We start from the raw sequence: 13,066 nt of genomic DNA on the forward strand, positions 1-13,066 counted from the left end.
CAAACTAGGCTGCAAATGTGTAGATGTCAGCCAAATACTATCGAAACATTTGTCATCCAGGTGGGGCTGCACATTGGTGGTGGTAGAGGAGAGTCCCCATTACCTGTAAGGCGCTTTGAGAGGAGTGTCCAGAAAAGCGCTATATAAGTGTAAGAAATTAATAAACTGTAAAGACTGCCACCGGTTTTCCCTTATAATCCCATCTCCAACTCATCACTGTGGAATTTCACTTTAGCATAAGGATGCATGTGCTTATCTTTGTGTCAACGCAAGGTGATGGATGGTCATGTAGATTGTGTATCCTTAAGTGTGGGCTTCCTCGGTTACTAAAAACAGTGTGGATTTCAACATGCCTTCATAATATTAAAGAGATTTAAGAGAACATATGACACAAAAGCCACAAAATTGCAAAGCAAAGACCAGTTTTATTTATTCCGAGGACTCATTTTCCCTCAGGTGCTGCTGATGTGATTAAATCCCTGGGAAATTCTTTTACAGTCCCCTTCTACAGCTCAGGTATTCGTGGAGTTCTGAACCACTGTGTATCATTATGGCAAGAAACACCAGACAGGTGGGCCATAACTAAGACCCAAATCCATTTATTGTACGGTGTAAAGTTCAAAGAAAAAACAGTGATGCAGCTGATGAGACAAGCAAGTTCTGCTTACTTAGCAAAAGGTGCAACATCCTCTTTTGAAAAATTGGTAGCATTTACAAGAAACTGGTTTCAAAGACCTGATTTGGATGAAGACCAGAGGGCGATCTGGTCAGATGTTAATATACAAGTAACATTATGATAGCCTCAAAGGCACTTAAAGTGTGGACAACCCCCTTGGCAGCTTCAGAATGGGGACTATGAAGCAGAGTTCAAGGGAAACATGGATATCACACCACAAACAACTAGCAGCAACAGAACTTGTCACCTTAAAAAAAACTGGGAACCACAACAAAAAAAATGGTGGGCAGCTACCAGTTCCAAAAACAGTTGGCTATCCACACACAAAGAAAAGAGGTAACTGTTAAAAATGTCCTGGAAATTGTGTACAGGAAGCACTTTATGAGCACTGCTTAATTTCTTTGAAAGAGGCTACTGCACCTTTAACTTAAGCTTTCTAAATGGTAAGTTTTACAACCACCCAACTGATAAACAGGTAGTTATTACACAGATTGAAACACCTCTTGGCCAATTAAATAACCAGTTGAGAAGATTAAAAATTCTATCACTATTTGGCAAATTAACCAAATTCTTAGATTTTTGTTTTCCTTTATATAGAACACTGACTTTCCAGACAAGCAGCTTTTATACCCACGCTGACACCATGTTACACAAAAGTTTTGTACTTTAATAGAATGCCCTTTTAAAATCTATTTTATATAACAAGCCTTTTTCTTTTCCTTAGCTAAGACATAATACACAAAGTGTAATCTAAGTAGATTTGTCATCTTAAACTTTTTTTAAACCAAAATATTTTCCTCTATCTTCATTGTGCATTCACTGAATGACAAAGTTACTGGTGACTACCAGAATTCTCCTGTATAACTGTCACCTTCTAAAACAGGCCAGAAAACAGCCAAATACAAAATTTATTTCAATTTTGCTTTGTTTTTGAGGGAGGTTAGGGAAGGGTGTGAGAATCTGTTTGTTTTTTTTTCAGGGATTTTAACGCAACACAAAAAAAAATAGTAGTCCTCTACCACAAAGAAACTTTTATAAAAAGGACAGGTTCCAGAACTCATGTCCTGGCCGATCAATTGTTCTCAATCTGTTCTAGATCCAAGTCTACGCAGTCCAGAGGAAAAACGCCCCCTTCGTTGCTCTCACAATCGCTGGTGTCCTCATCGCTCTCACTCACTGCCGCTGTGCTGCTGAAGGCCCGGATGTGGCAGGCAGTGCTGTGGCATGAAGCAAGCCTGTGGAGCCGACACAGGCCCTCCTTCATGGGGCTGGAGCCAGGGGTGATGACGTTCATGAGGTGGTCGCTCGAGTCGCAGGGCGACGAGACAATGGTCTTCATGTGAGGGTCATCATCCTCCTCGTAGTCCAACGAGCAAAGGCTTTTGGAGTTTTTTAAAGTCTACGGGAGAGAGGAAAATACTGTCAAGTATGGCAGAGGGTGCTGGAACAAAGCATTAATGAGAAGCCAAGAGCTTGACACCATGGGGGAACATAGGCGTACTGTCTTTCATAACTTCGAAGTACCATCATTATTGAAATTTGCCGACGTGCTTGACAGGGCATTCACTTCAAACTGCAAATCCCAAGCGCTTAGAACATCGTATGACCTTGCCACCACTACAGATGTCAATAGTGAATCATAATAGTACAGAGAAAATTACCATTTAGAAACTTTAAAAACACAAACATGGGGAACATGCAAACTCCACACAAACAGCCCCAGTCCAGATAAATGCAGCTGTGATGCAAGTCCTCACTGCCATGCCACTGTACCACCCTTGATTGGATTGCACTAACAGAGGCACAACAAATCAGCCTGCAATGCTAATTTGTTTACTAGCTCATTAGTCATTAATGTAGATTTCAGTAGCAATTAGGGGAAGAAAAATAGGACTGATCTAATTTAACAAAACTTGAACATGGGGGAAAAAACAATGTTCAAGGCATATGGCTACTTTAACTGTTATGTCAAAAGAAAGCACATACCTGCACCTGTTAAAAGTTTACAAAGTCTGAAAAGGCACTTCAAAAACTAAATCAGGGATGGGGAACCTCCAAATGCTTAATGATCACAAACTATGATTTTGATGACTAAATCAAGCACTTGATCCTTTTCGTGGCTGTTCTGAAGTCGGACATGAGATGCAGGGGGGAAAAAAATGATGACAAAATTCACAAGAACACTATCGGAAGGTTTAAATGCAGTCTGGCCTGGCTGATTAGATCAATGCGGGAAATCTGTCAAGCGAAATTCCTTCCTTGCTATATGGTCAGATAAACTGTACATTTTGAGGTATAATGGGTATAATTATGTTATCGCCTCAGCAGATCCGCAGCTGCCACGCGGAAAGATGCTTGATGAACTGGCTCCCTATCGGAACAGAAAATCACTTGAGTGGATTGTTTAAAACCATCATCTAGACCTGAAATGTTTTCGGCTGTTGCTTCTAACATTGAGCAAGCACTGTGCGTATTGGTGACAATACTTCTGCCCAGAACAGCTCCACTATGATAGATACTGCCCAGTTTTAGCAGCTGAGACAAGCTTTAGTAAGCAAAAAAAAAAAACAATCCATCTCAAAATACGTCCTTGAGGAACTTAGTTGTTAGTAACCCTGTTTTAGATTAATTGTTAGTGCAATGTAAGAGTCTGAATTAAACCAAGACCTGCAACCTGTTCTACTTATACTTGAGGCATACCTCTTTCATATAACTCTTCAGGCCTTAAAACTCCCCTCACAAAATGCTACACAAACTTCTACCTCCACACGGGCTTGTTTTGTCTATCTCATGAACACTAATCAACCTCCTACACAGAAAAACCCACATGCCTGGCTCTGAAACAGGCTCTGGCCAGGACCACTGACACCCACTTCAGTGTTAAGCAATTATGCAATGCAATATACACTCCTTAAGACTCCTATTGTTTCAGTAGTGCCACAGACACTAACATACCAGTGAAAGTCTCAATGACCTACTGCTCAAATTTTGTTTTTCTCACAAATCTCATCAGAAAAGTTGATACTTTCAAAGATGCCATCATCCCAGATTTCTTTGTTGGACTTTTTGGTTTTGCAGCAGTAGTCAGCTGAATGACATGGACACAGTATGGTGCAGATAGGGCAGTGCTTAACTTTTCACTTGCATCCCCTTGGAACTATGATTCAGCTGCAAGCCTACCATAAATACACTCAGGTTTAATTGAAGATCACATGTCCATGAGCTAAATATACAGCCAGAAGTGTATGAACTGTGCTAAATGATTGTTTGAATGAGTTCGCACTTGTGGGTGCAGAAACCGTAATTTCAGAACCATGCCAACTTAACACTTCTTCATGGAAAGTGGGAACTGCTGCCATTACTCAATCAGAAATTTAACAGAGAAGCCCATTATGAAATCATTCCAAAACCCCCCAAAACACTACTACAAATCTAAGTCCTTGCCTTTTTTTTACAAACCCCTACAGATTCTTTTTTCAACCTCTCCTGTTCTGACCACTGAAATCATGGAATCTTACTGGAATCTTGTATCAGATGGTACAAAACACTGGCTGCCAAGCACAATGAAGTCTACGCATGGTTCATCTCAATTAGATTCACAACTTCAAGACTGTCCTCAAGCAGCTTTAGACGGAAGTTATGTTTATATGCGTCAACTACAATCCATTGTACCCTAGTGTTAACTCCTATACTTAAGACCTGCACGCTGAAGATGCACTAAGTTCTGACAGCCCCCATCAGACAGTCTCTTCCAGTTACTATCCCTAGAACAATTCCAGTGAGTGCTACCAGTTAGTCTTTAGGCCACAAAGGTTACTAGAGCCCTCATTACTTAAATCTGACCGTAAGACAACCTCTGTTGCCTCTATACACAATTCCATGATGTGATATATTTTTACTTATTTTATATTTGGAACATTGCTCATAATGTTAAGATTTCTTTAAGTGAGTTCACTGTATATACTTAAAAGTCCTGTGTCTTGTTAATTAGTTCCATGTGATCTCATTTTTGAATCTGCAGATTACCTGCCAGAACTATTTAACTTGAAAGTTTTCTATAGCAGTTTCTCCACACTCCCAGAGCTCAAATTGCTGTATAAGGCAATAGCACATAACCCTTATACAACAGGTAAACAACTAAAAACCAAATTCTCAGATGAAGAAAGTAGAAAGCTCAGCTATAACAAGACTACTTAACTCCTAAACATCTGCCTCTGAAATGACCAAATGTATTTTTAACAAGGAAACCTGGTACTTAGTGAACAGCAGAAAGAAGTAAAAATAAAACTGCTGACAAAGTATGCGGCAAGTGCCACAATTTAAAAAAGAAAACTCATCATCCTGAACAGGAAACAAATCACATTAAAATGTCTATAGCACAGTATCATAACCTAAGTGCTACCAAAAGGTCTGTACAAATTGTAAAAACATTTGTTGCCAAGAATGCATGAGTATTAAACTGAGGGGAGAAGGATTTTTTTTAAAAAAACTGAGGTTTAACACAATTGCCTTTCCCTTGGCCCCCTGCTTCATTGCTCTTCAGACTATTCCGTCCTTGTGCTGCAGAAGCACAGAGGGTTTCAGGCCACAGAAAATCACTTCATTAAATGCCATTCCCGGCCTAATTTTGCATTGTGATCCTCTGAGCTGATCCAAAAGGGAAGCAAAGCGCCAGATGCTCTCAGTAGCTGCCACCTTAGTGGAGCCTCATTCACTATTCCAAGAAAACCTCCAGGCCTTTTATTCAAAACCAAGTACCCCCAGCCTGTTCTCTTCTGTAGGGGGGACAAAGAGCTGACTTGTCTGCGGCTTACTCCCAACGCTTGATTATCATCTCCTGGCCCTGCCTACCACTATCGCCTTTCCTTCTTCCCAAGCCTGCTGGAATTTGAACTTTAAATGGATGTCCTCTGCGGGAACAATGGATAAAAAGGGAGCCTTTGATTGTTCATGCGTCGCTGAAAAGAAAAGGACCTAGACCCATCCTGGCTGAGGCGTAGCAGGACCTTGAGCAAGGCCGCCGTCCTCAATTGCAATGGACCGACTTAAGCCTGCGCCCGCTCATTCAGCCTGCTGCGCGCACATTTCCATACCCCACCCCCTGCAGCACATTCCCCAGGTTCCAGACATTTAACATCTTTCCTTCGAGAGCCGCAGGGATGCGGTACGGGCCATCTCCGCAATGCCCCCCCTTGTACAGCACGCCGGAAGGCACTCAGACCCTTTAAATTAAACCTGAAGATCACACTAAAAACACGAAAGGATGGGAAGTCAAGAACAAAACAGGCAAATCTAGATTTATGTTCTTGATCTCCAGTCCTGGAAATGAAGTTGGTACAGGAAGACTTCCTCAAGTTTGCACTTCAGCAGTAAGAGGATTCTTATAAAAAGTTAGTGAACAAGTGCCAGCAGGGATTTCTCTTCATCCCAGGTTTCCAAATCCAATACTGCGGACTGCAGGGCCGCTAATTCATACCAATTCTGTCATCTACTGCCAGAACACTCCTGTTACATCTCCCTCCCCCTGGGTGAGGTTTATGGTGTCTTATCTTTCTTTGAGCTTAAATGCAAAGTCATCAGATATTGCGCTGTTCGAAAAACACTGATCTGAACCCAAGGTTTGTCTCATCTTTTGAATGGCTGCTGCTCATATAAATCATAAACTGAATTAAAGACCCTGCAGCCTAAGATGCAATTATATACTTCTTTTAGAATGTACTATTTCCCTACCGCCTAATCAGACCACAATAAAATGCTTGCTTGAAAAGCCGTAACTTCTCTAAGTTTTGTTCTGTAGTTATGCTACAGAAATTACTTGATTTTTTAAATGGCTTTGAAGACTTTTGCTTTTCGAATTGAAGACTCTGCTCCTTTGAACTGCAGGAGAAGAGACCTGCTGACGTACTTTTTTGACAAGGGAGCCTGTTAGAAACATCCATCCATCCACAGTGCAGGCCCTGCATCGCCCCACAGAAGAGTCGGTCCTGACTGGAGGAGCAGAGCACATCCATCTAAGATTGCCAGAAAGTTGCACGGAAGGTTGGAGGAGGTGCCGTTTTGCCGATAAACGAGAGCCCTGGCCAAGTCAAGCCCACTGTCTCCAAGCAGTGGCACAATCCAGGCCATGAATTTGTAACCTGATGAGCGCAGATAGGACTCATTACAGTTCCATTACCAGCACTCTCTTTACCATTTGGAAAAGACTCCTTCTGGGGCTGGCCGTGCTGGCAGTGAGCTGTAACCCTAATAGGTGGGGGTCCTCTTGAAATAAATGCTGAGCTGTGTCAAAGGTTGCTTTGAAGGAATTGCAGGAGGTGGTGGTGAGGGGGGTGGGGGGTGGGGGGGGGGGGGGGGGAATGAGGGTTGAACACTGCTTCCACTTAGCTGCAAGATGAAATTAAAAAATCGTCCTGTCTCACCCACATGCTATCAAGATAAATTCATAGCTACCACTGCTTTCAGGGTATGTGTTTGCATGCTTACAGATCCAGATAAAAATCTTATCCTTGTTTTAGAGCACAAAGCACGCAGAAGGCACTGCATCCAACCGGGACAGAAACTGAAGGAAGAGAATTTCATAATCTAAGGCAAAAGGCTATTCTCTAGGGTTCAAACAATTGTAGGCAATTGCTCAGTCACTGGTGAGAGCCGAAAATTCACTGCTGCAACCGTATCAGATAGATTCAGTCTCCATGAGGATTTTTATGTTAAAAATGGACAAAAGGCTTGTGTTGTCATAAGATTCTTTCAACAGAACTCACGTTTAAAATCACAATTTCTTGCCAACAAGTGTTTTAAGAACCACAAATGTACTCAAATCAGTGAAGCAGTTGTTGTCAGGTCTTAATTTTCCCAGTTTTCAAAATATTGCGTAATCTCTGGGTATGTCACCTGTTTTGCCTAACAGGGGTTGGCAGGCCCATTCTTGCTGTGGGTCAGTCTGCGCCCGTTACAGCAAATGGAAGAAAACACTAAGCCTGTGCTCGGAAACATTCAAAGGGTGCTCATTTCTGTAGGCAAGCGGAACCACTAAACAGTTTCTAAACATACAAATACCTAAACTGACCAACACTAAATGTTAAGCATCATGAGCCTCACTGTAATAGATTAAGCCCATCATCGGTTCCACAAAACAAAACCACACAATGCTTGCGTAACTGCTACTTAGACATTTAACTTTTAAAGCCTCTGGAGGAAGGTGCTGCAATTGTTGAGCACTATTCCACATGTAATTCTAGCCCCACAAAACACCCACACACCTAAACTGACCTTGCAGCATTCCCTTAACATTTGCATTTCTGCAGTTCACCGGAGCAGAAACGTCTGCCTGCAAGGTGGTTAGAAGATAGTTAAAACGCTCTAACACATTAGGAACATGATTTTTAGAAAACAGGGTATGGAAAGCTGGGGAAGCTGGCACCTCTGGGACAGTGGGTGGAGAGCTATCCTCCTGCGTGCTAGAACGCCTAATGGGCAAACGCTTCCTGCGTCCCCCTCCGCCCCCGTTAATGACCACCTTGTACGTCAACAAAATAAATAAAAATTAATTAAGAACGTTTAAGTCATTGGAAATAACAGCTCCAATGCACACTCATTAACCGTGCTAAGCCGGCAGAAAGCGCGCGTCCCTGGCAGAGCCGTATTTGTGAGTGACGGTTGCCAGGTTTCAACCTCATTAAACCCATAGATATTTTGTAACAAGTCGGCTCTGTCAGACCACACCGCCGTTATAGAGAGGCAAATGAAAAGTGGAAGCAGCTGCCGCCAGCACCTTCGCTCAGCAGAGGGGAGAGAAGCCAGACTGCAGCTGCCACTTGAGAGAAGGGGGCCCCAGTATTGGTTGGGAGGATTGGGTGCATGGAGGGAGGGGAAGGGGGGCTGCCAAATTAACTCATCCAAACCGTTGCCTGCTTTGTAGAAAAGCAGCCTTCGCCAGCCCAAGTCACGGCCTAGAGACAGAGGAGCAAACTCTGAATTTTATGTTAATGGAAAGACGAAGCACGCCGAGAATGTTTTGTTTCAAGTAAAAAAAAAAGACAAGCTGCACTCTGATTAAATGAACTGATTGAAGTCAGAATATGCCACATGTATTCCTTTATACACAGACGTGCTAGTACTTTTTTAGGGTAGTACTGGGAAACGAGAAATATCTAGAATTTCAGGTAATGCCTGACTGCTCTCCTTTGAGCACAGTGGGTAGATATTTCCCCCGTTTATAAAGGTTAGAAATAGCGTTCCAGGCCTAGAGGTGAAACACAGGTTGCCAGGTAAGATTGCAGGAGCTTTGCTGTGGACTTCATACAAATATTGAATTCACGTGACTGAAGCTTTAACTGGAACTTAAGAAAACTATGGAAAAAATTAGGTTTTGGATAAAAAACCTCCTAAAACCTGGAGAGCAATGAATATAACTGCTTACCATATATAAGAGGTTAAATATAGAAAGCTTGTATTTTTCTTAACCAAACATGGCAATAGAAAATTCTAGTCTATTAGGTAATGTATCATTTTTTGTTAAAAATTGTAAACATTAAAAAAAATTGCTTTCCAACATGGACAGGAATTCAAAATATATGCATTAGTTATCACCAATTCCAAAAGTTCCTATTCTGAGTTTTAAACATTTTTGCCACATCTGAATGATACATTTTATATTTGGCAGTGAATGCCAACAGTAAATTCCATTAACATAAAATACTACTAAAGCACTCTCCTTCACTACAGACGTTTTACTGATTCCCATCTGGTCAAACTCATTTTGTGGGTAAAACCATATATGCAAGTATTTTCAACAAAAAGTTAAAGCCATCTTTAAAACCAAGTCAATCTTAAAAACCCATCACTTAGAATTGCCACAAATTTGGTAATCAGTAATCATTTTGTAACTGGTAAACAGACATGACATAGCTAACTAAATTCTGCTGACTACAATTCCACCAATGGAAGTAATACAGGCTGTACAAATGCAGTCCCTGGATGCAAGATCCCCTTCGCTGCTCTGAATTCGCCACGCCAATCCCGCCCTATAGTGTTTTTTTCTAGAAGACATTCAATGCACCACAACAGTGCTGATTGGAATGGACAAAATTATTAGTTAAGTGCAGATGCAGTGGAAATTAGTGTGGATATCTCAATGTGGTCATTACAAATTGCAGGACTCATTTGCAGGGAATTCCACAACCCAGACTTTACAGCACTAAGACAGTCTAGAGTTTACCAGCAATGCTACAGAAAACCAGTCAAACATCCAACTCGTTCACTGGCATTCTATACATCAATGATTTACGACACTATTCCTGCTTTATTAAAGCATACCATTCTCATAACTGAACTGAATTTTACAAAATCTGCCTGTGTACAAAGCCAGAGTCTTAACAGGGGATTAAGGTAAATTGTAATTGAAATGGCAGCTAGCTAGGTCTACATAGCTTCAGGCTTTTAACAAAGAAATGATAGCCAACCTTGTGGCAAGTTCAGAAAGTACTGTCTGTCAGGGGTTTTTAAAAGGCAGGTCCGCACAACTGCTTTAGCTACTACGCTCCAAACCCCTCAAATATACGTTGAAAAGTCAAGAGCATAGGAATTGCTACGACTGGGAAGATGTCATTCAGCTCGTTTAGATCGTTTTGGTTTTGCTAATGGTCCCAGGCTCTCATGCAGCCATTTTCTACAAAAAAAAAAATCAGCTGGCTGGGTGGCTTGATCTCTACTCCCGCAACCCTATGTGTAAGGTGTCTCCTGCTCTCGGTTTTAAATGCACTATCCAAGCAACACTCAACCAAGAGTTTTTTCTAAAAATGTAAAGTATTTAATGTAATGCAAAAATTTAATGAGTCAAAAGGGTGTTATGCCTTAGGTGGCAACTGCCTAGCTGCTTTCCATAAAGAAACTGTGAGCTGATGCGCTCTAATAAAATAAAATTAAAATCCAAGCATTAAATCCAACTGTGAAAAATTACAGATTCCACTTAAAAGGTGGATGACTCATTTCACAGCTTTCAGATTTGTTCATTAGACATTTTTAAAAATATACATACAACATTTGCCCTACATTACTCAGTGTTTTAAGAATATACACTGACATTTTGATATTTAAGTAAAGGTACAACTAAAAGAGGTACCTGAGGGCTTTAGTATGATTTTTCTGAAGGCTCAGGTTTTTACTTTAAGAATTGTTAAGACTGCGTCAAGTCGGTAAAACAGTGTAAATATACAAAAAAACACCTGCTGTTTTGTAATAACTGGAAAATTAAGGACTAGTCCTATCTCAAGCCATGTTTTAGTTTCAGACCACTGTCATGGAAACAAGTCCCCATACACAAGGCCCCTGTGTACACCAGCCACGGTCCACTGCCTTCCAAGTGTGAAAGCAAACATGCACAGGTCGACTTCTGTTTAGGGACGATAACCTGAAACAGGATTCATGGACAGGTGAAGTCAGGGGGAGGCTTTTCACTTTTCCTGGAGCTTATCACCAGTCCCCATAGCAGCTGCTTGCTCTAGAAGCCAACAGTGCGTGCCTGACACCAGCTACTTTAATCATCTAACCACTCGTCTTAAGCGCATGTACCACCCTCACCTTTTACAGCAGGCCAGCAGCAAGGCCACAGAATAATAGACAGGCAGCTGGGGGGAGGTTTGCTATGTAACTATGTTTAGTTCTGTAACCAAACTTTTATCTCCTCTTTTGATGCCACCACCTCCTCCCCCATACAGAAATGGTGGCAGAGGAAACAGCAGTGAAATAATGTGGTACGTTGTCAGATATGACTGGGTGAACAAAGAGGGGCTGCATAAAGGTAGCTAAGTAGCCAGATAAGAAAGGTCTGATTAAGGAGAAAAGGTTTCTCAAACGTTTGTGAAAAGGGAATGTTTCCCAAGCATTTTAGGTTTTCCACAGAGATCCTTGGCTTCCAACAGGTGCTGTTAATGAGCTTTCTTCTATTCTGATCGATAGGTTCTACAGCTCAGTACAAAGCTCAAACTGGATAACTCACTATTTGGAAGAAGCCATGATTTACTCTGTTTTAGCACCAGTGTTACAAAGTGAGATCCTGAATGCCTACATGGTAGATGATGGAAGACAACACACTGAAACACACTAAACTGTTTTCTAAGATGGTCTTAGCCAGCCTGTTACTCCATCTTACATATCTCTGCAGTGATCAAACAAAATGTGAATTTTCTCAAATCCACAAATGTGAGATAAGTAGCCAATTTTGACAGTTAAAAGGGAACAAAAAAATAAATGTTTTTAGAACATTAAAATTATTGCAGCTTAGGTGACAGAACCGTTACTTTTATCTTTTAGTTTGCATCAAAAGTACATTATATTTGATGACACAGGAAGAACCCATTACACCTTCCAATGTTGGTTTGATTTCTTAGAAATCAGCATAAGAATGGTCCCACCCAGAAGATAAATGTGTACACTAGAAGCCTGTGTTAAGAGACCACGTTTTGAGAAGGTTACTATTGACACCCACACTGTAGTCATCTCCTTAAGTCTAAAACATGAACAGTTAGAGATGTTGCCTCTGCCATTTCCTCATTTAGATTAGCTCTGAATGTAAATGGCCTGTCTATCCATTATGCTGCCTCCTTCATAACCATTGTGACAATTATTCAGCATAACAGCCTTTCTGAAAGAATTCCTGAAAACAAATGAAAGTTCTTAGTTCTGTGGGTTCTTAGTTCTTTTACCATCTTAAACTGCTTTATTTCATTTCATTGACAGATAGGCCTTATGTAAACGTCAGAACTTGAGCTATAAATTTTTACTGCTCTAATTTTCATCCTTAAAAAATATCCCACATTGTCAAGCTCTTTGATATTGTACTCAAGAAAAGGCAGTCTATAAAAAACACTGATTTGTGAATGACTCAGTGTTAGAACTACAGGGCGTGAGCCAGCTGCTGGAATAATAGTTTTTAACTTACAGGACTAAAGGAGACTGTGGCCAACTCCCCCACTAAACAGCTCTCAAGGGCAAGACCATAAGACATTCAGGTTGACATGATAAACCACAAAAGATTTTATCTGAACATGAGCTATCCCCTTCCCCTACATTATGCCATTTCAAGCCATTTACTTTAAATCATTTCTGCTCAGATGGAAATGTTCTCCTTCAGCCGAACCTCATTTTGAGATTCCAAAGTTTTGAACACAAACTAGAAGAGGCAATTCAATGATGAGCTGGACAGTGTCAGGAAACGCACTCCACCCAGTGTAGGTTTTCACTGCACCCCTCCCTATACCTGAAACGGCTTATTTTCCTGAATGCTCTCACGAGAACAAAAAGGAAATCAAGGGTGTTAATTACACAAAATTATACGACAAAAGGCTTGAGAGCCTCAGTCTTCTGTTTGAGAAGCACACACAGGTGTATTGA

General features: G+C 41.1%; 1 protein-coding gene across 4 annotated transcripts in view; it reads right to left on the bottom strand.

Annotated features, from left to right (window-relative positions):
* Positions 1-405: 405 nt before the first annotated feature.
* The window catches only part of LOC148678055 (protein FAM53A-like), a 45,025-nt gene continuing 32,364 nt past the window's right edge, over positions 406-13,066 (bottom strand). For all 4 annotated transcript variants that reach the window (XM_088631030.1, XM_088631022.1, XM_088631016.1 and 1 more), the window contains exon 5: positions 406-2,075. In XM_088631030.1, coding sequence (XP_088487156.1) covers positions 1,749-2,075 — 327 coding nt within the window. In that variant the 3' untranslated portion in view covers positions 406-1,748. The remainder of the gene's footprint in view (positions 2,076-13,066) is intronic.

The sequence above is a fragment of the Lepisosteus platostomus genome, chromosome 1 (assembly GCF_059453375.1).
Source record: "Lepisosteus platostomus isolate fLepPlt1 chromosome 1, fLepPlt1.hap1, whole genome shotgun sequence".
In the NCBI taxonomy this organism is placed as follows: domain Eukaryota; kingdom Metazoa; phylum Chordata; class Actinopteri; order Semionotiformes; family Lepisosteidae; genus Lepisosteus; species Lepisosteus platostomus.